This window comes from Labeo rohita, chromosome 14 (assembly GCF_022985175.1).
Source record: "Labeo rohita strain BAU-BD-2019 chromosome 14, IGBB_LRoh.1.0, whole genome shotgun sequence".
Taxonomy (NCBI): Eukaryota; Metazoa; Chordata; class Actinopteri; order Cypriniformes; family Cyprinidae; genus Labeo; species Labeo rohita.
Genome location: NC_066882.1, coordinates 15,372,153 through 15,397,263, shown reverse-complemented (window position 1 = coordinate 15,397,263; position 25,111 = coordinate 15,372,153). Strand labels below are relative to the sequence as shown.

The 25,111-nt window shown below is 35.3% G+C and overlaps 3 protein-coding genes across 3 annotated transcripts; 2 read left to right on the top strand and 1 right to left on the bottom strand.

Moving 5' to 3' along the window:
• Positions 1-1,769: 1,769 nt before the first annotated feature.
• On the top strand, positions 1,770-7,273 carry adh5 (alcohol dehydrogenase 5). The gene is made up of 9 exons (XM_051127700.1): positions 1,770-1,901; positions 2,466-2,567; positions 2,984-3,125; positions 3,236-3,323; positions 4,506-4,725; positions 5,317-5,577; positions 5,833-5,968; positions 6,806-6,944; positions 7,062-7,273. Exons 1-9 carry the CDS (start codon positions 1,884-1,886, stop codon positions 7,084-7,086), a joined length of 1,131 nt encoding a protein of 376 aa, XP_050983657.1. The 5' UTR covers positions 1,770-1,883; the 3' UTR covers positions 7,087-7,273.
• Positions 7,274-7,644: 371 nt separating this feature from the next.
• eif4ea (eukaryotic translation initiation factor 4ea) lies at positions 7,645-13,598 on the top strand. The gene is made up of 8 exons (XM_051127701.1): positions 7,645-7,785; positions 9,297-9,400; positions 9,503-9,598; positions 9,729-9,792; positions 9,881-9,994; positions 10,110-10,249; positions 12,562-12,691; positions 12,787-13,598. Exons 1-7 carry the CDS (start codon positions 7,768-7,770, stop codon positions 12,674-12,676), a joined length of 651 nt encoding a protein of 216 aa, XP_050983658.1. The 5' UTR covers positions 7,645-7,767; the 3' UTR covers positions 12,677-12,691; positions 12,787-13,598.
• Positions 13,599-13,748: 150 nt separating this feature from the next.
• On the bottom strand, positions 13,749-23,153 carry adra1bb (adrenoceptor alpha 1Bb). The gene is made up of 2 exons (XM_051127699.1): positions 22,047-23,153; positions 13,749-14,467 (listed from the first exon to the last, which is right to left on the bottom strand). The coding sequence occupies exons 1-2, from the start codon at positions 22,999-23,001 to the stop codon at positions 13,968-13,970; spliced, it is 1,455 nt and encodes a 484-aa protein (XP_050983656.1). The 5' UTR covers positions 23,002-23,153; the 3' UTR covers positions 13,749-13,967.
• Positions 23,154-25,111: the final 1,958 nt, after the last annotated feature.

Here is a 25,111-nt window from a genome sequence, read left to right as displayed (position 1 = left end):
CGTCCGTGCTTCCAGGTCAGAGAGCAACTGTCCATCAAAAGCTCATTAGCCAGTTAGAGTAGATCGCTGTTAAGCCCGCCCCCAAGAGGTTTGTGCCAAAACAGCAAACGAAAATTTGCGATTTGGCAATGCATTCAGAATCCATGATTCGCGCGATTCTTTGAAAATCATTAACAAAGAATGAAGCATATTTGAAGAGCATGTTAAATTCGTGCGACTGAGTTCATTTTTTCATTTTCATTGTGTTTTTCTTCTTTTGCAGTGGCATATTTTTGATCGTTTCTTGGGAAGTTACGTTCAGTTTTATAAAGTTACGTTCATTCTTATTGGCACAAAAATAATCCCATAGAAATTGACTATTTTTGGAAAAACAGTGCTATGTCACTGACTGCAGCTTAAAATAACAATTATACATTTTTGAAGATGCTGATAAACAGAAGAGGATTTTCAAATTTAATGTAAAATTAAATAGACAACATTTCAGACATTGCAGGATGGCATTTAGGTCGCTGTATATTCCAGAGTTCCTAGTCAATTTCGTTTTAAGTGTTTAATTCACTAACCTGTTTGAACTGCTGAACGTTTAAACTGTGCTGATAGTTAAAGAAGTCCACTTCCAGAACATGTACTTACCCTCTGTCATCCAAGATGTTCATGTCTTTCTTTCTTCAGTCATAAAGAAATTGTGTTTCTTGAGGAAGACATTTCAGAATTTTTCTCCATATAATGGACTGATATGGTGCCCCAAGTTTGAACTTCCAAAATGCAGTTTAAATGCAGCTTCAAATGATCCCAAATGTGGTTGTGAACGATCCCAGCCAAGGAAGAAGGGTCTTATCGAGTGAAACGATCAGTTATTTTCATAAAAATAATAGAATTAAATTACTTTTTAATCTCAAACGCTCGTCTTGCTCTTCCTGAACATGTTCACTTTGCAAGGACAGGGTTGGAACTTCTGCAGCGATGTAGGATGATTTTTGAAGTTGAGGGAGAAAATAGGATCTGAGTTTTTTGACATACCCTAACTGTCTTGAGCCAGAATACACAGAGTTTAGGGAGAGCAAGACAAAATGAGCGTTTGGGATTAAAAAGTAATTAAATTGTACTTTTTAATGACAATAACTGATCGTTTCACTAGATAAGACCCTTCTTCCTCGGCTGGGATCGTTTACAACAACAATTTGGATCGTTTGAAGCCGATTTAAAACGCATTTTGGAAGTTCAAACCCGGGGCACCATATCAGTTCATTATATGGAGAAAAATCCTGAAATGTTTTCCTCAAAAAAAACACAATTTCTTTACGACTAAAGAAGAAAGACATGAACATCTTGGATGACAAGGGGGTGAGTACATTCTGTAAACTGTTGTTCTGGAAGTGGACTTCTCCTTTAATGCATATTAACAATGAAAGGCCACACAATGTAAAGTTAAATTTCCAGCCAATGTGTCCAGTTATATTTTGTAAGACATTCTGGTGATTTCCCTTCAATAATAAATAAGGTGAATCATGCTGTCCTCTTAGGAAAAAACACGTTGCTGTTTTAGCATAGTGTTATTCTTTGTCTTTGTTGAAATACATTTAGTCTGTAAAGTATATGGTAATCCATATAGCTAATTAAGTATTTACAGTGTACATGCATCAGAAATGCTGTGACAGGCAGTTTCTTGTTTGAGGGAATGCTGCTCTTTGATTCATTACTTAACTATTCAAAAGATCAATCGTTTAACAACAGACCAATAAAATGCAAAAGCGCCTTTTGCGCTGTGAAAAACAACGGACTTTGCTCAAGCGTAGCCACATCCTGCTCTCTCATTGGTTGAGGAAAGAGTTCTTCAGTTTGCCACACCCCTCCTTCCTTTCCTCTCGTGGTGGAAGAAAAGCATGGACACGATAGGGAAAGTAAGTTGGCAGCGAAATTTGCCCTCACCCTCTGAACTACGTAAAGTATTTACAGTGTGCATTTGGTTGCGATTAATGTACGCAGTTTTGCAACATTTGTGAAAAACGTCGATTGTTAAAGACGTTAAATCAAAAGCGGTTTCAAATATGTAGCAGCACTTCTTTTGCATGACAGGAGTGCAGATTCAAGTGTACAAAGATCCTTTGTGCTGCTTTGACCTGTTTTCCGTTGCCCTTGTTTTCTGTATTTAGATATGTGGCAATGCATGCATAAAAAGCTCAGGAGTGCGTTAGTCTAGTCTCTTTATTGTTGCATTCAGCATAGACTTTATTATAGCATATACTTTGAGATTTAACTATATATTGATCAGATTTTGCTATGATGTACATGAACTGTATTAAAAATCACATGGTTTTGTTCGTCTAACTGCTTGTCGAACTGCACTGTATGTGCATAAAATCATCCAGTGCAGTGGGTTACATAACCTTTTATTTTATGAGGAAATTAGTTACCAAAACATCTCCTCTTAAGAGTATTTATGAACTAATATCTTCTTAATTCAGGTGATCAAATGCAAGGCAGCAGTTGCCTGGGAGGCTGGTAAGCCTCTTTCCATCGAAGAGGTGGAAGTAGCTCCACCTAAAGCCCATGAAGTTCGAGTGAAGGTAAACTATTAATCTGAACATTGCACCTCCTGACAAAAGCAATAGGTGATGTGCATAAACTGTAGATGACACAAAGTACTTTGGTGCTCCATAAAACATGTTTTTAACATTTTAAACCGACATATCTGAGTATTATAAGATCCTTTCATAGCTGAAAGAGTCAAGATTTCACTTTCTAACTGCACCGGCTCTACTAAAGCTGTAGCAAACCGGCTTGCAGCTGCACCCTGTCAAAAGCGCCATGTTTTGTGACAGGGCAGGTGCACCGATGTTCAGTTTTGACCCTGCTGTCTTGTCCTAAGAATGATTATGCAGAAGAGTGTTTGTGTACTTTATTGAAACAATTAAGCCATCAAGTCTTTTTAGCTGTTTAAAATCTGTAATCGTGGGAAGTCTTATGTGGTTGTATGTTTTAGATTCATGCTACAGGTGTGTGTCACACTGACGCCTACACTCTGAGTGGAAGCGACCCCGAGGGCTTGTTTCCTGTCATCCTGGGTCACGAGGGGGCAGGCACTGTTGAGAGTGTTGGCGAAGGGGTCACCAAATTCAAACCAGGCATGTCAAAATCGACTGTGTACCTTTACATAAATGACATTTAATGTCTAAAATGCAAGCAGTTTTGGGAGTTATGCAGAAATCCTGAAGCTCTTTCCATTTTTGTGAAGGTGATACTGTTATTCCACTGTACGTACCCCAATGTGGAGAGTGCAAGTTTTGTAAAAATCCTAAAACCAACCTGTGTCAGAAAATCAGGTAATTATGAATGTGATTTCACCATCATTTTTCCTGAAAATACACTGCTGTTCAAAAATTGGGGTCAGGAAGATTTTTATATTTTTTGGAAGAAATTACATTTATTAGTATTATTTTTTTTAAAAATAATTAGTTGATTACCCCCGTGTCATCCAGGATGTTCATATCTTTCTTTCTTCAGTCAAAAAGAAATTAAGGTTTTTGAGGAAAACATTCCAGGATTTTTCTGGTTGAAGGTCTAAATCAGTTTCAGTGCAGCTGCAAAAGGCTCTACACAATCCCAGGCAAGGAATAAGGGTCTTATCTAGCAAAGCGATATGTCATTTTCTAAAAAAAAACAACGATGTCGGACGATTTTGAAGTTGGAGGAGAAAATTAGTTTTTAGCCCTACCCTACTGAAGCACACAGACAAAGAATTAAACATGCGTGATCTTTCTAACGTGATTGCATAATGCGTGAAGATGTGCATCACAGATCTAGTGCGGGATGAGCATTTGTGGTTAAAAAGTATAGAAATTGTAATTTTTTTTTTCACTAGATAAGACCCTTATTCCTCGGCTGGGATTGTGCAGAACCTTTTGAAACTGCATTGAAACTACAATTTGGACCTTCAACCCGCTGATCCCCATTGAAGTCCATTATATGGAGGAAAATCCTGGAATGTTTTCCTCAAAAACCTTAATTTCATTTCGACTGAAGAAAGAAATGCATGAACAGCTTTGGTGACACGGTACTGTAAATTGTAAGGAAATTTTTATTCTGGAAGTGAACTAATCCTTTAAGTTAGCTTACATGTAACTATTTAGGTTATTATAAAAAACGCTGTTCTTTTAAACTTTCTCTTCATCGAAGAATTCTGAAAAAAAAATATATATGCATATATATTCAGCATATTAAAATGATTTCTGAATCGTCATGTGACACTGAAGTCTGGGGTAATGACTGCTGAAAATTCAGCTTTGCATCACAAGAATAAATTCCATTTTAAAATATGTTAAAAAAGAAAAGTTATTTTAAATTGTATGGATATTTCAGAATATTACAGTTTTCACTGTAAATTAAAAAAAAAAATCCAGCCTTCGTGAGAATAAGAGACTAACCCCAAACTGTAGCGTAAATATTTTTGTTGTTTATGCTATCTGTAATAGTTTGGTAATACTTAGTTGTACTGTAATTTTTAGGGTGACCCAAGGTCAGGGTCTGATGCCTGATAAGACCTCCAGGTTCACCTGTAAAGGCAAGCAGCTTTTCCACTTCATGGGTACCAGCACCTTCTCCGAATACACCGTGGTGGCTGAAATTTCTCTCGCCAAAGTGGATGAAAGTGCCCCCCTGGACAAAGTGTGTCTGTTGGGCTGTGGCATCTCCACTGGATATGGAGCTGCCATCAATACTGCTAAGGTCTGCTTTGTTTAATTAGGGTATGTTCACACTTGTAGTTTGGTTCATTTGGTCCGGACCAAAAAGAAAAATGATACATTTGCTCCTGGTCTGCTTAGCGTTCACACTGGCATTTTTGACAGTGACCCTAAAGATACATAGTGATACGTTCACAAGCTGATTGGTCGAGTTAAAATACATACATTTCGTGATGGAACCAAACACTCCAAACAAAAGGAAAAGGTGCATTCGACTTGCGTGTTCTCTTCATGAAATCCTGTTGCATAGCGTCGCATCTTGTCATTACTTCCTGTTTTTGGTTTGTTTAGAAGTATTTGGTCCATGTCGCATTCATATTTCATTCGAACCACACCAGAGTTTGTTTGGAAGCGGACCGAGACCCATCTTTTTAGCAGTCTCAGTTCGCTTGTTTGGTCCACACCAGGGTTTACACTTACTTGAATGAACCACACTAACAGAGCAATCGTACCAGAGTTGTTTTAATCGAACCAAACATGACAAGTGTGAACACACCCTTAATGAGTATTTCTTTATATCTGAATATTTCTTGCTGCCTCAAAATGTCTCATGAGCTTGTATTCACCCTGGCAGGTTGAGGCCGGCTCTACATGTGCTGTGTTCGGTTTGGGAGCAGTGGGGCTTGCAGTCATAATGGGCTGCAAGTCAGTCGGCGCCACCAGGATCATTGGCATTGACATCAACCCAGACAAGTTTGAAATTGCCAAGAAGTTTGGAGCCACTGAGTTTCTAAACCCCAAGGACCATAGCAAGCCCATTCAGGAAGTGCTGGTGGAGCTGACAGATGGGGGAGTTGACTACTCCTTCGAATGCATTGGCAATGTTGGCATCATGGTGAGCTGCAGAAACATCAGCCGTTTAGTTAGGGATGAAAAAAAGCCGGCTAATACAGCCACCCAGCTGTGTTCTGCTTAGTTGAAGTCGTAATTGTTCCACAGAATATTTGCTTCCATGGTAACTGAAAATTAGAGCCAAAATAATTATCACTACGTATACTAATGTGAAGTGCATAATTGCCTATTGTTTTATACAGCTTAGGTTCAGGATGACCGGTATTGTTGTCATGTTTCTCGTTGTCATGTCAATCAGAGAGCTGCTCTTGAGGCTTGTCACAAAGGCTGGGGAACTAGTGTCATTATCGGTGTAGCAGGAGCAGGGCAAGAAATTTCCACCCGCCCCTTTCAGCTGGTCACAGGGCGTACATGGAAAGGCACAGCTTTTGGTGGTGGGTTTTTTATTTTATTTTAGTATTTTTTAATATTTTTTATTTTATTATTTTATTTCATTTCATTTTATTTTATTGTAATAATAATATCACTTATTATATGTGACTCTGGACCACAAAACCTTAAGTAGCACAGGTATATTTGTAGCAATAGCCAAAAATACACTGTATGGGTCAAAATTATCGTTTTTTTTTTTTTTTTATGCCAAAAATCATTGGGATATTAAGTAAAAATCATGTTCCATAAAGATATTTTGTAAATTTCCTACCGTAAATATATCAAAACAAAATTTTTGATTAGTAATATGCATTGCTAAGAACTTAATTTGGACAACTTTTAAGGACAATTATCTCAATATTTTGAACTTTTTTTTTTTTTTGCACCCTCAGATTCCAGATTTACAAATAGTTGTATCTCGGCTAAATATGGTCCTAACCTAAAAGACCACCACACATCAGTGAAAAGCTTATTTATTCAGCTTTCAAATATAAATCTCAATTTAAAAAAAATTGGACTTAATGAGTGGTTTTGTGGTCCAGGGTCACATGTATATTTAAAATAAAAATTCATCTGTATTGTTTTGTTTCATTTTATTATTTTTATGTCATAAAATATCATTTTAAAATTGTATTTATATTTCTAAAATTATATACATTTCTAAAATTATAAATGTATTATAGAATTTATTGTTTTACTTTATTACTTATTTAATAATCTTATTTTATTATTGTTTTATTTTTATTTTGTGTGTATTTTTATTATTATTATTATAGCTTATAAATATGAAATGCCAGGCAATTCACTTCATAAGAGAAGGATTTTCTTTTGTCTTTCAGGTTGGAAGAGTGTGGAGAGTGTCCCTAAGCTAGTGAATGACTACATGAATAAGAAGCTGATGGTGGATGAGTTTGTTACTCACACGTTGCCTTTTGCCCAGATCAATGAGGCCTTTGACCTGATGCATGCTGGGAAGAGGTACATACCCATACCTTATAACATGCCTATCTGGTGACATCTGTAATATCATATTAATGCAATATGGGGAACAAATTGGCATCTAAATCCACACTTTCTTTTGTGTGTCTTCCACAGTATCCGAGCTGTCCTGCAGCTGTGAGCCTCGAGTTCAGATATGAGCCCCAACTGCCTTGTCCTGCCATGAAACACACATACTAATCATTAACACCCTTGTCTCAGTAGTTAATATGTTGACTGTTGTGTTAGAGGTTGTTCTGATAACTAGGTTATTTGTGTGTAGAGTTCCAGTTACACACTGAATAAATGTGATTACCAAACACAAAACATTACATGCTTCCATTTTAAATAATTTTGCAACATTAATCGCTTGGTGTATTCTGTTTGTGATATAAATCTTAAATATGTACTTAAAAAAAATCATAAATTGACCAAATTGATTAATATAAATCCGTTAAAAACAATTCACTTGATCACGTGATGTTAAAATTTATTCTTAAATAGTATTTCCCGATAGATACTACTGTCAGTTATAGAAAATGTAAACATACACAATAATACACAACATTTAGATGATCCATTCGTTATATTCATGTGCAAAAATAAATACTTAAATGGTTTTGGTCAGGCTGCTGAGTGATAATGAATAGGAAACAGCCATACACAATTCATAACCTTTTACGGCGGGAGTCCTCTACCTCTCGGTGTCCTGTAGGGGTCGCTGCCCAAACGCGTGCTACTCGTTGACTCACATGTGTTCGGTAGAGTTTGGCCAATCAAATGGTGTTTTCACACACGGAAAGACCCTTCACATTTGTAGAAGATGGCGACTGCTGAACCGGTGAGTAAATATAAGTGCTCTTACAAACATTGTTGTGATGACACCAGTGGTATTTATTAATATTCAATACGTGTTTTATTTTGGTGAGGGCTTTTGTAGAAGCTAATCTGAATCAATATGTTGCTGTGGAGTGATATCTCTATTAGCGGACAGTCAACTGAGCTCATGTGTGGGACTGTCGCACATATGCGTTGGAAGGATATTGTACAAAAGTGTTAAATATTGTATGTTTTTACCTGAAGAGGAGGGCTGTGAGCATATTTGATGTTTTCTTTAAAAGTTGAACATGTTGTTAAACCGTATTTGTTCCTGTAATCTTGACTCATGTTTTGCTGATGTGTCACTGAAAATATGGGTAATGTGATTGTTTGGTTTTAGTCTCTGTATGGACACGTCGCTTAACGCAGCTTAAAATCACTGATTTATATCACTTAAGTTTACAAGGATACAGTATAAGCGGAATTGTTAGATGTTTGGTAAAATGTTAATAAAGTAAGTTTTGAAGAGAATCTTTGGTCAGTGTGTCGAAGTCGAATTTGACACCGTTACGTGTTTGGTTGCAGGAGTATCTGTTTTTCTTTTTAAACACACTTGTTTGTCACTAAAAATAAATTATAGCCTTTGGAGAACTTTTTCAGAAAGTGCAGTTTTCTGAGAAACTTTAATAAGGATACAAAAGTTTCTGTAAAAGCTTTAATGAATGTCCTTCATTCCTCAAGTAACCCTGTCATAAGGAAAAGATGATTATAAAGTTCCTTGAGTATGCGAAAGATTTTGAAATTGAGATCTTTTTCAGAGGGTTTTGACAGGTTAACAGTCTGAGGAACCAAAATGGTGTCGTCAGTCTGTTTATTTTTTATTCATTTATATACATATATATATTATATATATATATATATATATATATATATATATATATATAGTTCTAATGATATATTGAAACAAGTAAAACAAATTTAAAATGGTTTCTCATTAATAAAAGTAATACCACCTGGAAGTAATAAATGCACTGTAATTATTTTATGACTTGTCCTGAGGCAATCCATAACATTTACACAGTGAGGCCTCAGCAGACGTCCAAGATGACTTACAATGATTTAAAACAAGACAAAACAATGTAATAATATGAGAACGCCTCATTTTTAAAAGTGTGATTTCTAGACTTGGAAAACTCATGTGAATTAATTCTGATAACTCTGAATTAATCTGAATTTTTACAGTGAATTTCTATTTTTCCTAGTTATGTCAAGGTATTTCATTGAGTAGAAATTGTGGGTTATAAATATTATTTAAAATACTAAATTATTGACTTGTAGATCTCACAAACAGCTTGAAAAGTCCATTGAATATCCTGCAGACAATGGTGTTGGAGTCAAAAAAGATCAAGAACTTCTTCTCTAAATGGAAACAAGGGGGAAAAAGATGTTTTCTTTTAAATGTCACATTCAGCTTGCAAAATATAAGATAAAAAATATGGAAATATAATAAATTGTTCTGTTCTTTTCCTGTAGGAAACTTCAACAAATCCAACAAATTCAGAAGAAGAAAAAAACGACGAGAATAAGCAAGAGATAGTGAGCCTTGAAGATTATATTAAACATCCTCTGCAGAACAGGTAAAGCCACCCAGGCCACACACATTTAATTTTTTTTTTTTTTTTTAACTGTCTGGAAGAGTTAAAAGTTCATTTGTTTGTTTTTTTTTTATTTTATGGCAGATGGGCTCTTTGGTTCTTCAAAAATGACAAAAGCAAAACATGGCAAGCTAATCTCCGTCTCATTTCAAAGTTTGACACTGTGGAAGACTTTTGGGCGTAAGTATTACTGGGAGAATTAAAACGACACAGACAGCATGATAGATTCACCAACCATTGATTAAATTACAGACTGTGAGTTGTAAGCAACACTGTGGTACTAAAAGAGATTTTGATGTTGTTTTCCCAGGTTATACAATCACATTCAGTTATCAAGTAACTTAATGTCAGGATGTGACTACTCCCTCTTCAAGGTAAGGCACAATATAGTATTATAACATTACGTCAATAATTTTGAAGGCATCTCAATTGATCCGTGTGCTCTTTTTCTTTTCGAAACAGGATGGCATTGAGCCCATGTGGGAAGATGAGAGAAACAAGCGGGGCGGCCGCTGGCTGATTACCCTTTCCAAACAGCAGCGCAGAGCCGACCTGGACCGCTTCTGGTTGGAGACAGTAAGTCCATATTTTCTCCAGTCAATTTAGCTGCATTAGTTGCAACATTTATAGTGTGTTTGTGGATCATAAAGGCTTAGATGTTCTCTCTCTTAATTCTTTGTTTGTTTTTCAGCTTTTGTGCCTTGTGGGAGAAGCATTTGATGACCACAGTGACGATGTCTGTGGTGCCGTCGTCAACGTCCGAACAAAGGGAGATAAAATAGCGATATGGACAACAGACTACGAGAACAAAGATGCTGTTGTACACATAGGGTAAAATTTTAGTCCACATCATAGTCCACTTAAACCAAGCTCATGTTCATCTGTTTTGATTTTGGTGTGCACCCACACACGTCAAAATCTTAATCCACAACCTATGCATAGAACAAAGTACAAACCCTACAATTTTTTACGTCCACTACTTGTGTTTCAGTGTGACTTTAAAGGAGAAGTCCACTTCCAGAACAAAAATTTACAGTTAATGTACTCACCCCCTTATCATCCAAGATGTTCATGTCTTTCTTTCTTCAGACGTAAAGAAATTATGTTTTTGAGGGAAACATTTCAGGATTTTTCTCCGTATAATGGACCGCTATGGTGCCCCGAATTTGAACTTCCAAAATGCGGTTTAAATGCGGCTTCAAACGATCCCAATCCCAATCCTTTCCATTTGTGGTTATTAGGTAGAGCACTAGGTAGATTATTGCCAAATTTACACTGCAAAGGTGGTACAGAAGCTCTTCTGAAGTGGCATTTAGGTCTCTTTACCCAGACTGTTTAATGCTGCACAGAGGTGGAATAAATGCATTTTCACAGCAATTACAACACATTTATTGATACTAGCGGCTGAGGTGGGTCTGCAGGCATAATGTAGTCTGGCTTTTATGCGGCATTGTGCCTTAAAGCCCTGGACACACCAAGCCGCAGTTGGGCTAGTCTGTTTGGTGAATTCCAAACTACTGTGAAAAAGAAATTGAGGTTGTTGAGGAAAACATTCCAGGATTGTACTCCATATTGTGGACTTCAGTGGGGATGAGTGGGTTGAAGGTCCAAGTTGCAGTTTCAATGCAGCTTTAAAAGGCTCTACACAATCCCAGCCAAGGAATAAGGGCCATGTATTACAAAACAACTGGTCATTTTCTAAAAAAAATTTAGACTAACATTTTTAAACTCAACTAAAGTTTTAAACTAAAATGTAAAGATTTGCATACTTTTTAACCACAAATACTTACCTTGCACTAGCTCTACATCTACAACTGTATTACATAGTCACATTGGAAAAGGTCATGCATGACGTAGTTCGACGTACCGACCTACTGTTTACAAAGCGAACGTGTAAACAAAGTCAAACACCCTTTACAAAAAAGGTAAAACAATGATGTTGGTCGATCTTGAAGTTGGAGGAGAAAATGAGGCTATGTTTACACTAGAGCATTTTCTTTCTTTTTTTTTTTTTTTTTTTTTTTTTTTTTTTTTTTTAGGGCTTTTTATGCCTTTTATTGTGATAGGATAGTAGAGAGGTGAGCGGGATCGGCAAAGGACCTTGAGACGGGAATCGAACTCGAGTCGCCGTGAGCGCAGTTGTGCTATATGTTGACGCACTAACCACGTGGCTATTGGCACCGGCTCAGTAGTGCATTTTTATTTTAAAAAGCATAACTTTTGCTACAGTTATGCCTATCTTTTACACTACCTCAGTGTTTTTGACCCTCAAACGCTTTAGTTTGAAAACTCTGGGGTTGTGTTTCAATGTAAACGGACCAAAACAGAGACTTTTGAAAACAATGGCATGGCTGCCCACATTCGCTCTGCGTATGCTTGACGATCTTGTCAACAATAACATGATGCTCATTGTTGTACCCATAGATATGTGTAGGTAGATTCCCCATTCGACCGTTTTTAAGCACGTAGACGTGCCCTCCATCTAAATAATAGGGCATCTACCTATACATATCTATGGTTCTGCATGAATGGTCATGTGACATGCGTTTTCAGTTGGGTAGTGTAGACGGAGATCGTTTCTGAAACACATTGAAAACACCAGTGTAGACGAGGAGCGCATTTATTTTAAAATGCTGTTTTAAAATGAAAACACACTAATGTAAACAGGGCCCGAGATGGACCTTTTTGCCTTACCCTAACTTTTTGGACCAGAATGCAGAGACGAAGAACTAACCACTCGTGACTTTTCCAAAGTTATTATGTAACACAGAGCTAGTGCAAGATGAGCATTTGTGGTTTAAAAAAAGTTTCATAAATTTCATTTGTTTTTTTTAAATGACTGATCGTTTCTCCTTTATTTCTTGGCTGGGATCATGTAGAGCCCTGTGAAGCTGTATTAAAACTGCAATTTGGATCTTCAACTTGTTGATCCCGATTAAAGTCCACTATATGGAGGAGAAACCCTGGAATGTTTTCCTCAAAAACTTGACTTTCTTTTTGGCTGAAGAAAGAAAGACATTAAAATTTGGATGAATTTCAAGGAATTGAATTTGAATTCACGAGTGAACTAATCCTTTAATGCTTAACCTAATTTTACTTCTTGAATCTGTCTGTTAATTTGTATTTTTTTTGTCTATCCACAGGCGTGTGTATAAGGAAAGATTAGGCGTGCCTCCAAAAGTCATCATTGGATACCAGTCACATGCGGACACAGCCACCAAAAGTGGTTCCACCACCAAGAACAAGTTTGTTGTTTAAGGAGCCTTTTAAACAGTGGGTGTTTTTGATAGCTCCTTTCAAATGTTCATATCATTACATTGATATTAAGTATTTTCTCTTAAATTGTTCATGCTATAATTTCATTTCAGATGCTGCAACAACAGTCTAAATCTTTATGGAATTTAAATCTTCATCAGAAGAGACAAACAAAAACAACTGTCCTGGGATCTGACCTTTCACAGGATGCTGTGGAGGGAAACACTAGGAAATTAAAGGCCTTCAGATTTGTAGATGGAAGGGTTTAATCAGAGGAATATTGTATTTACGAAAAATGTACAGTGTATAAAAACAGAGCCACATTCTTTTTTTTAAATGTTGACAACGTACTATTAACTGATCTTTTGCTGGTGGGGATGGGAAGTGTATTCGATTCAATTTCTAAATGTTTTTCTTTCATATTCTGTTTGCCTTTTTTATATTGAGTTGCAGTTACTAATCTTAAGTGTAATTTATTTATTTTTTACTTACACATTTACATTTCTGCTTTGGATTTAGTGTTTAAGTGATTTGGACAGTAAACTGATCATGGTATTTCTAATTACACTATTGAAATAATTCTTGTATCGCAGCTTGAGAATGTCAAAGGTTGATTCTGTTCAAAGACTGTTGTATAAATGTGTATTTTTGCAGTCTTGTTTTACATTCCTCATGTGAAATGTTCAAGGCAGTATTGAGAAAACTGATCGCCGGTTCTCACTTTTTTCCATTGAGGGGGTTTCATGGAGTAGCCTGACGACTTTGTAACAAACAAATTATAGAACCCCTTTCTTGAACATGGGTGCTTATGAAAATGTACGAAAAATGAATGTAAATAAAATGTACAGTGCATTGTCTACCCAGTAAAGAGCATCTGAAATGCATCTGTTGATGATAAATAAATAATCCACTCTGATATTCTTGAGATGTGGGAACCGTTTTCTCATTTCAGCAGGTTGGAAGCTTTCCTTTGCTTATAATTTTATCTATGATGGAAAAAAGGTCATCAGTTTTGCTTTAAATTTACTGTATACATTATTTTAATGACAACAATACAACTTGAAATCACTAATGAATTGATGTATTGGAAATGAATGAAAAATACTCAGCAAAATTGCTTTAGTGTTGTTTGTTAAAGAATACAAGAGTATTCACACTGCTGTACATTAACACCAGGTTGTATATTAGATTTAAATAGTTTAAAAAGAAATATAATTCTTTGTATTATTCATGACCACAGAAATACTTAACGCGGTTAAAAAAACGTCTTGTGCCGCTTAAAAGTTCAACATCCTTACTCTTTCAATTGCTCTTGAGGCTTGTTTCTTAAAACAGCTTGATCTGGATTGCTTACAGACTGAGTTGGATCTTCCTCCACAGGTTCAAGATGATGATCCAAAGTACTCTCGGATAACACAGAAGGTGTCCTGCTCCGGGCATGTCTGGGTCCGTCCTCCTGGAAATGCGACAGGCCTTTGGTATGATAACTAGGGCTGGGGTTGGCAGAGGACAGGGTTCTCTGGCTCCCATTTAGGTAACTACCATAGTTCACAGAGTCCTTTGAGTCCTGCCGGGAGTAGAAGGAGTTGATGTGCGCGCCCTGGTAGTTGTACGCTCTCCAACCTGGCCGTCTCCTGCGGTGACATCTGCATTTCAGGATGCGGATGAAAGCTAGCTTGAACTCCCGGCTGTAGCAGGGATAGATGATGGGATTCAGGCAGCTGTTGAAGTAACCAAGCCAGAAGATGATTTTGAAGACGGTTTCAGGAGGCCGCAGGCTAACATTGAACGCAACTGTTAAGAGAGAAAGCACATGAGTGAGGTTAAGTTTTAACATTAATGTCATGAAATATGGCATATGACATAAGTCTTATAAATTATTCAGATTACAAATTAGATTTACATAGTACTTTTATTAAACAATTGTGGTTTGAATTTGAAAATGAAGCCATTTCTAGAGAAAGTCTTAGCTATGAGGTATATTCCTTGTGCATTATCTGTGATGCTCTGTGAAATTGCCGCCCTGAACAAACCACAGCACATGGGCTTCTGCTGTCTGTCTCTCTCTCATATAACAACTGGTGTGCGCCCCCTGCTTCAAGTACTGCTCACTGCAGAGCCGAATGGCCTCCAGCTCCCCCTCTCTGGATGTCCAGCTCCACCTCTGTGTGAATTAATGGGTAGAGTTAGGGTTAGGATAGGGTAAGGGGTAGGGTTAGGGTGTGGTTAGGTGTCTATCTCCACCCATTACCTCCAGCGAGGGGGAGCTGGAGCTCCAGCTCTTCCCATCTGGCTCTGCAGCAAGCACCCTCTCCCCTGCTTGCACAATTTGTTGTGACTTGATTGTTGGTGATTGTGCCGCCTGCCGGTACAACTGGTGTTTGTTTTAAAGGTCTGTCATTTGCTTTAGCATCCAGCAGGTGGTAGCAATGCTTGCTTAGTAAAACACAACATTTCTGCTTACTGCAAACTGGTGTGACAACTATGACACTAAAAATGTAGTCAATAAATAGTTCTTCTATTGCCTAGTATGACAGGTTTGGATAAATATCAGTGATTTATGGAGCTTATAACCCTTGTTAGTGTGTGCATCTCATGTATCCTTTTCCTCAGCAATGAATGAGCTAAATTAATAATCTAAGTTAATACTTAATTACTATAGTGAACTCTTGAAACAGTACAGATTAGTTGTGTTTACTCTTTGATGGGAACTTGGATGAAAGGTCATGTGATGCATTAGACACTGGTTAAACATATTAATCAAGGAATGTTTGGATGATTATGTTTCAGCTTTTAGGAACCATAGAACTATGTCTGTTAAGATAACATTTCACTGTACATCTACACAGTGTGCTTTATGTTATAATTCAATAAATAGCATGATGATAATATATAACAAAGAACAAAATATTCTGAAATAACATTTCTAAATCTTTTACAATTTCTAAATCTTTTACAAAAACAATTTTATATTGTTTGATAATTAAATGTAACATTTTAAGGGATATTCGTTCAAATTTTAGAAAGCAAGATTAAAAAAAAGGTGTCACTTGCATACATAATAATGCAAACAAAATGTAAATTGATTGTTTTTTCATAAGTCTAAAACTAACCTGTTGAGTTTAGTATTCAAGTGATTATCTAATAAGCAAAGTTTACAGGCCAAATTTAGGCCTTTTGTCCAGTTGATATTAGTGCTGTCAAATCAGTTAATCATATTCAAAATAAAAATTTGTGTTTACATAATGCATAATACTAAATATATATAATTAAATAGATGTGTGTATTTACGCTATCAGTCAAAAGTTTTTAAGATTTTTAATGTTTTAAAAGAAGCCTCTTCTGCTGACCAGGCTTGCAAAGTACAGAAAAAGCAGTAAAATTTTGAAATATTTTTACTATTTAAAATAACTGTTTTCTATTTGAATGTATTTTAAAATTTATTTTATTCCTGTGATTTCAAAGCTGAATTTGTTTAGCAATATTACTACAGTCACATGATCCTTCAGAAATCATTCTAATATTCTGATTTGCTGCTCAAAAGCATTTATTATTAGTAGCAGTAGTATTATTATGTTGAAAACAGCTGAGTAGATTTTTTTTTTTTGTAAAATTATAAATGTCTTTATCCTCACTTTTGATCAATTTAAAGCATCCTACTAAATAAAAGTATTAATTTCTATGAGTCGCAAAAAAGAAAAAGAAAAATTATACTGGCTTCAAGCTTTCGAATGGTATAGTGTAGTATAATGTTACAAAAGCTTTTTATTTCAGATAAATGATGATCTGTGGATCTTCCTATTCATCAAAAAATCTTGATAAAATGTACTCAACTGTTTGTAATAACTGATAATAATAATATTAATAACAGCGAATCAGCATATTAGAATGATTTCTGAATGATCATGTCACACTGAAGACTGGAGTAATGATACTGAAAAATCACAGGAATAAATTACATTTTAAAATATATTCAAACAGAAAACAGATATTTGAAATAGCAAAAATATTTCACAATTGACTGAGCTGAAGAGAATATGGCTAGATTATCTAGTGTATATATACATATAAATACACACAGTACACACACATATATTATATAAACACAAACGTTTATAGTGGACTCGAGTAATCACGATTAATCAATTTGATAGCGCTAGTTTAATAAATGAATGTGTGAAAGCCTTAATAAAGTGGATAACTGCTAAAGCAGTTGTGAGTTAATAACCTAAAAATGAAATGCTTCTTCTGTTTATTGTAAAAACAAAATTTAGCAAGATTTCTAGAAAAAGTTCTTGTTTTCCCTTTTTGATTAAATTTCAGTGGAGGAGCTGTGGATCTGTGCCATTAATTGCTTTAGACTGAGATCCCTGGTGTATAAAGCGGAGGCACCTCAATGCTGTAGCTCTAGTGCATTGACCCACTGCATTCAAAGTACCATGGGAACCATGAGACTTGGCTGAAAAAACGAATTCATGAATGAAGGCCAAAAGAGTATATAAGTAACAAAGATCTAGAAGGCTTTAACATTTTAAAAAGAAGTCATGAATAGACCTTAGATGGGCATTGATTAATGTTAGCAACACCAAAGCAGCTCACACACTTAAATGGTCTCATTATTCTGATTGCTGCTCTTATCAAAGAACTTTTCTAGAACGTAGCTAGAACGGTAGAACGATACGATTCTAAGAGGAAGCAAACAAGGTTGAGATATACTGTCCACAATCTCGCATCCTGTTTTTCCAAGTTGTGGCAGTCAAGTAGCTCACTGGGGTTTCTTCCATTGTCTAGTATGACAGGTTTGGATAAATATCAACGATTTATGGAACATAACTTATAGTCCCTGTTAACGTGTATCTCATGTATCCTTTTCCTCAGCAATTAATGAGCTAAAACTATGAGCAGGTCTTCTTAAGCTGCATATAGCTACATTATCTATTTCATAAAAAGTATTTACATAAATGATTAAAGAAATAAAGAAATAAAAGAGCAATAATACACTACCAGTCAAAAGTTTGTGAACAGTAAGATTTTTAATGTGTTTTAAATAATTCTCTTCTGCTCACCAAACCTGCAAACCAAAATTATTATTATTATTATTATTATTATTATTATTATAAATTTAATTAGCTAAATGATTCAGCATCATTACTCCAGTCTTCAGTGTCACATAATACTTCAGAAATCATTCTAATATGCTGTTCTAGAAATGTATTATTTATTATTCTTCAGAAATGTATTATTATTATCAATATTTAAAATTGACAGTTGAGTTTTTTTTTTCAGGATTCTTTGATGAATAGAAAGATCCAAAGACCAGTATTTATTTGACATAAAAAGCTTTTGTAACATTATACAGTATATATTTATTTTTTATTTCGGAAAGAAATGATAGAATACTTATTAATTAGTAACACTTTTATTTAGCAAGGATGCTTTAAATTGATCAAAAGTGATGATAAAGTAATTTATAAAATTGCAAAAGATTTCTATTTCAGATAAATGTTGTTCTTCTGAACTTTCTATTAATCAAAGAATGAAAAAAAAAATTACTCAGCTGTTTTCAACATAATAATAATAAAATTAATTTTACATGCTTTTGAGCAGCAAATCAGAATATAAGAATGTTTTCTGAAGGACCATGTGACTGAAGTAATAATGCTAAAAATTCAGCTTTGAAATCACAGGAATAAATTACATTTTAAAATATATTTAAATAGAAAACAGTTATTTTAAGTAGTAAAAATATTTCAAAAATTTACTGTTTTTGCTGTATGCAGGCTTGGCGAGCAAAACAGACTTCTTTAAAAAAACATTAAAAATCGTACTGTTCACAAACTTTTGACTGGTAGTGTATATATCATTATGTTAGAGTATGAATGCTTATTTTTGCCACATTATATAAAAAAAAAAAAAAAAGTTATTGAAAAATCAAAATAGTGAGGTAAAAAGTTGCAATCTCCTTTTTCATTTGTTATTTTGTGGTGGTAACACAAAATATAATTGCACGATGTAAACTCGGCAAGAAAAAAGTCTGAATTCTAAATTTACATCTCTCAATTCTGACTTTTTTTTTTTTTTTTTGGAGTTTATAACAGAATTGTGAGGGAAAATGTTTTAACTGTGAAATAAAAAGTCACAATAACCTTTTTTTTTTTTTTTTTTAAATATTTCATTGCAGAAACAGGCTTCCATATTAAAGAAGGCTAGTAGGGAGTGATTTAAAAGACATGAAATTAGCACAGGAAATTGCTTGCCTTGGACAATGATGAATTATGCATTTAGTGGTTATTATGCCTTCCTGAACAATTACGGAACCCATCAAATAAATAAACATGAAATATTGATTTGAGTTGAAATAATTTTAACGTTTCAACGGTTTAAAGAGTTTCCATGTAAACACAATCTGACATTGTTTAACAAACGTGTTAATTTAAAGCATTGTATCATGATATATTCATGTAAATTTGACCTCTGTAGATACAATAATTTAGTGCTGTAATGACTCAGTAAACAAACTACTGTTTTCCACTTAAGTGTTTTTTTTGTAAAATTCAAAGAAAGCCACAGTTGCCTAATTAAGAAGCAGGCCAGCTGAACTTCCAAGCACCCTGCCCTGCTTAGATAACCCTGTCTGGGACAGGAATGACTACTATGTTAATTCATTAATAATAACCTGCCTTTGAGTCTGAATGGCTGCGGTCCAGGGCCTCGTTCTCATACTCCCTGCTGTGACAGCCAAACGGCGGATGCAGCAGACCCCACACTGGGAGCCCCATGAGAGGGAGGAGGAAATAAAGTGCAAAAAGATTTATTCTGTCTTAACCTCCTACTCTGCGGTCTTCCCACTGACCACAAATGTCCAGCTGCAGAAGGCTTATGGGATAAATCACTTGTATGTATTTCATGCGAGTGTACTGGCGCCTCAATTTAGTTGAATAACATCACATAACACAGAATGCATACTTCCACTGTAATTTAAGTATTTTTTGTTTTAATATTTGTATTTTTTTATTATTATTTTACCTTTATATATGTTAGAGTGGGATTCATTGTTCTGTATTTTGTGTAATTTTCTGTAATTTAATTACAATGTAAAACAATTTCTACTTATCTTGCCAAACTCTTATGTAACAAGAAACGCAATTATAATGATTGATTATTTGTTAAGCATTAAATTAAACATAAATAATAATTACACCTTCTGAGGATTGTTTCACAGATCCTATGACATGAGAACAAATATTGACAGTCATAAGCAAAATATAAGGCATCAGGATGTATAAAGACAAACAAAATAAAGGGCTCATTAAGAATTAAGATTTTTTTTTAAAGAATGCCAGTATTTTAACTAAAAAGTATTATTATTCTTACTAACCAAAGCTGTGTAGATTACTTACAAATTGTAATTCATTATCGATTACACTGTAAAAAATAAAAAACAATTTGTTGAGTCAGCTTAAAATAATTAGTTACCCTGCTGCCTTAAAATTTTAAGTTCAGTCAGCTCAAATAAGTTTAGTCAACTTGAAATGTTATGTTGTACTAAGTAAGAACTTAGATATTTGTGTTTCTTAAACTTAACAGATGGGTAAGTAACCCAGCTGCCTTAAAATTTTAAGTTGAATCAACTCAAATATCTAAGTTGTCACTTAGTATAATTTAACATTTCAAGCTGAATAAACTTTTTTTGAGATGACTGAACATAAAATTTTAAGGCAGCTGGGTAACAAATTATTTTCAGTTGACTCAACAAATTGTCTTTTACAGTGTACTTACTGTGATTACTGTGTGAAAACTGTATTAATGTAATCTAAGTTACTTATTTCAGGTAATGTAATCTGATTACTTTTTTTAATCTAACTTGTTTGAAACTTACAATTAAACTCACCATACTGATATAAAAAGGCAAAGAGAAAGAAAATATATTCTATTTTTTTTACATTAACATTGTAAAATTCATCAAACCAGGATTTTCCAAACAGGGCTCAATGGAAGAACTGCAGGGGGCTTGTGAGTTCATATAAAGCTAATAATTAGTTAAATCATAAAAATATAAATTAAATTATTTAAACATTTGAATAAGAGAAAAATATAGAAATAGAAAAATCTAAATATTTCTTAAAAATAGAAATATTCGAGCTACAAATATGCAAATGTTTTGTAAAACTACTGAAATATTTAATTACTAAAATTTTTACCCAAATTTAGAAGCATGGTTTGCAAATTAATTGACATTTATATTAAAGTGGCATTTATATGACCATTATATATTGTGAATATAGTCAAAGCTTTTTAGAAAGGAATATTTACAAGAGAAAAAAAAGAGTCAGGGGGAATTGATAAATTATGAATCACTTACTGCCATTGTGTGAATAATATGTAATTATATAATCCATAAAAAGTAACTGTAATCTGTCCAAATGAAGATTTAAGCAATGAATACTACTAATCAAAAATTAAGTTTTTATATATTTACAGTAGGAAATGTACAAATTATCTTCATGGAACATGATCTTTACTTAACATCCTAATGATTTTTGGCATAAAAGAAAAATCTATCATTTTCACCAATACAGTGTAGTTTTGGCTATTGCTACAAATATACTTGTGCTACTTAAGACTGGTTTTGTGGTCCAGGGTCACAAACAGTCTAATTACGACTTGATTTTCGGAATCTGATTACGTAATCCAGATTACATGTAATCAGTTACTACCCAACTCCGCTACTAACACTACCTGAAATAATATAATGATTGTCTAAATTGGTTAGTTGGTCTCCAAGCCTGGTCTAGCTGATCTGTTGGCTGGTTTTAAAGGCGTTTTGTGCATTTTCTTACTAGTTAGACTAGAATACCATAGATCATATCAGACTGGCGTAATGATTTGTGTGTGTGTTCTCTGGAAATATTTGTGTGTGTGGGCATCAGAACGTTTTTTTTTAGAAACACCAGGGTTTATTTAATAGGCCTAAATGTTGGTTGAGGTAAGAAGTCACATTTTAATTGGGGCAAATTATTACATGTTGTTTACTAAAATATTTGTTTGCCAAAACAATGGTTAGATGTTTTAGTTACCTGAAGTTCCTTTTTTACATTTATTTTCCGTTTCATATTGTTTTCATTATTGTAAAGAAAGAAAGAAAGCTATTTAAACCAGCTTTAAAGTCTTTTCTGGTCTGTCAACAGCTAGCTGGTTTTTAGATGATCAGACTAAGAAACCACTGTAATTTAATTTTTACTGTTATTTTACCAAAAAGTCCCATAATATGCTATTAAATTGCAGCTCTCTGTTTCAGTGTACCCCATATAGTGTGACAACATGAAAGTGAGAGGGGGTACGAATTGTGCAACTGTGTGTAAGAAAGACCTACCAATTGGTAAAGTGAAGAAGAATGGCAACCAGCACAAGGTAAACATGCCAACCACAACCCCTAAGGTCTTAGCTGCCTTCTTTTCCCTGGAAAACTTTAGAAGTTTGACCGTCAGAGAATTTCTCGCCTGATGCGTGCGACCTTTGGCTGCTGCGCCGGAGTCCTCGTGCACCTGTGAACCCCTGTGGATCCTCAGCGTTATTTCACCTGAATTCATAGTTTCCGTCTTTACGCCGGCTTCCAGATTCTTCGTTGTCCGCTTAGCCACTACATAAACACGACAGTACATGACTAGAATGACAATTAAGGGAATATAGAAGGAGCCGAGTGACGAGAACAGTGCGTAAAAGGGTTCCTCGGTTATTACGCACACCGTGTCATCCGGTGACGGAGGCTCCTTCCATCCTAACAGGGGTCCGATGGAGATGACTAAAGAAAGGACCCAAATCCCTAGCATGGCTAGCAAAGCTCTTCGTCCTGTCACGATGTTGGGGTATTGCAACGGATGGCTCACTCCGATATAACGGTCAATGGAGATTACGCACAGACTCATGATGGATGCGGTGCAACATAACACATCAACCGCTGCCCAGACATCACAAAATATCCTCCCGAACACCCAGTAACCCAATATTTCCAAAGTGGCTGATACGGGTAACACGGTTGTGCCAAGGAGCAAGTCGGCAATAGCGAGATTGACGATGAAATAGTTAGTTGGCGATCGCAGGTGCCTATTGCACACCACTGATAGTATCACCAAGATGTTTCCAGCCACCGCGAAGATGATGAAAGTCCCCAAAGCCAAGCCGAGCGGGACGGCACGGGACAGGTGGAGAGGCTCGAGTTCTGTGCCATTTAACTCTGAAGAGTTGGAAAAGTTCGCTGACCCTTCGTACGCATCCAAAGAATCGCTTCCCCAAAACTGTGTGACTTCATCTTCATTTTGTTGGCTCATTTTGGCGAAAAATGATCTCCATTGCTGACACGTTGGATAGCTGCTTGAGTCAGGTTTCTGTTAAATGACTACAACGTTGCACGATTGAACGTTACTGATAAGCAATGTTGTCATTCTGATGCACTCATGTAATGTGAAAACGAGAATCTGTGTCTCAGGGGTAAGGCGTTAATACCGCCCATTCCAGCTTCAGTCCAAACTCTGAGTAAATGTTGATTTTTTTTTAAACAGATGAAGTGCTGAAAAAGCAAACACAATACACTATAGGGGAGGCTGAAGAGTTTTGAAATGTCTTAAACGTTTAAATAATTTTTTCCATATTAAAGTTTACAATGTGAAACTTGGCAGAAAGAGAAATAAACATGACATTTTGAAGTGGAAAAACTAAAAAAAGTAGTATAAAATAGTAAGTGAATGGGAAAGAAATACATACAAAAGGGGCTAACAACAGACATAATAGACAGATAATGATTTTTAAAATCATTTTAAAAATAGGGCTTTCCAAAATCATAGGCAACTGTCAGCTCCGACCAAGAAAAGAACCTGTTTTAATTATTAAAGCTAAATCTTACATACTTTTTTGTAACACAACTTTTTCAAGCCATCAAGGAAAAAGTTAAACCATACAAAAACATTTTGTGAGGCATAGTGTGACGTCATATGTTGTTTTCTTTGCTTTGTATAAAAGCTTTATACTTTAAATCTGAACCTAGACAAAAGCACACACAACCATGCGACTTTTGTTCCACAATTTTGTCTCATGCAAAGTCTTAATTATCTCCTGTGAAGTCTGAAGATGAGCTCATTGGGTTGGAGACATGAGGTTTTAATCCAAAAGTGTGCCAGGAATAGAGAGCTTTTTTAGATCCTAATCTTGTTGTAATGTTTTTTGATACATATAATTTTTTTTATTATAATTTTTTTATTTACAACATCTTATGTTGCAACTCCTAGATTTTATCAGCTCATGCACTCCCTCTCATGCACTCAACAGACTGATACAACAGGCATCAATATATTTTTATATGATTAAAAAAGGTGTATTTATGTATTAAAAGTACAAGTACAAGCACAATGATTTATTTTAAAGGGGTCATCGGATGCCCTGTTTCCACAAGTTGATATAATTCTTTTGGGTCTTAATGAAAAGTCTACAATATACTTTGGTTAAAAATTCTCAATGGTTGTGTAAAACAACACCCTTTTACCTTGTCAAAATGAGCTCTGCAAAAATCATCCCATTCTGAGGGATTGTTCCTTTAAATGCAAATGAGTTCTGCTCACCCCGCCCCTCTCTTCTGGCTGCTGCTCTGAGAGATTGTTTAATTTAGCAGCATTTAGTCCATAACAAATTTCCTTTTGAGGACAATAAAATATACTACTACTATTTAGCATGTTTAGCCAGGAAAGGTGATTGCAGAGATTCATAAAAAAAAACCCTTATACTCACTTCTGCTGTAGGTGAAGCTGGATCACAAATGATTTGCGCGAACATAGACACATTTATGTAGATCGGGAGGCTCATTCCCTTCACAAACAAATGTAATCCACTGCATCTACAGCAGCTCAGATGTTGGGAGTAAATGAAGACCACTATGTTCATTATTACATCCAGCAATACAACACCTCAATCGGAGATATTCTTGTCTAAATTACATCCCTGCTCCGGCATCGAAACAATGGGGATCGGACTGTTACAGCTGATCTGAGGTAAGACGCTCATGTTAATCAACTATCGTGGGAGTGGCCTCTGTCGGTGTGACGCCACATCTGAGAATGGCTTGATTTGAAAAAGGGGATGTTATTTATACAGATTAATTAAAAACCACTGCATGGATTTTTATCATTATAGGGTAGATTTGTACATACACTGACAACACACATTAACGTTCAGACAACATGTAAAAGTGAAGTTTGCATCCGATGACCCCCAAAATGACCAAAAATCAGTATAAAATGATCCAAAATGCCACTGTTCATGAGACACTTCATAACCAATGGAACTTCACATCAAAGCTGATCACATGATTTGTACATGATTTGTAATTTTTGGTATAAAATATTGTCTACTTTTACCTGCCTTGTCCTGTATTGACCTACTAAATAGCAA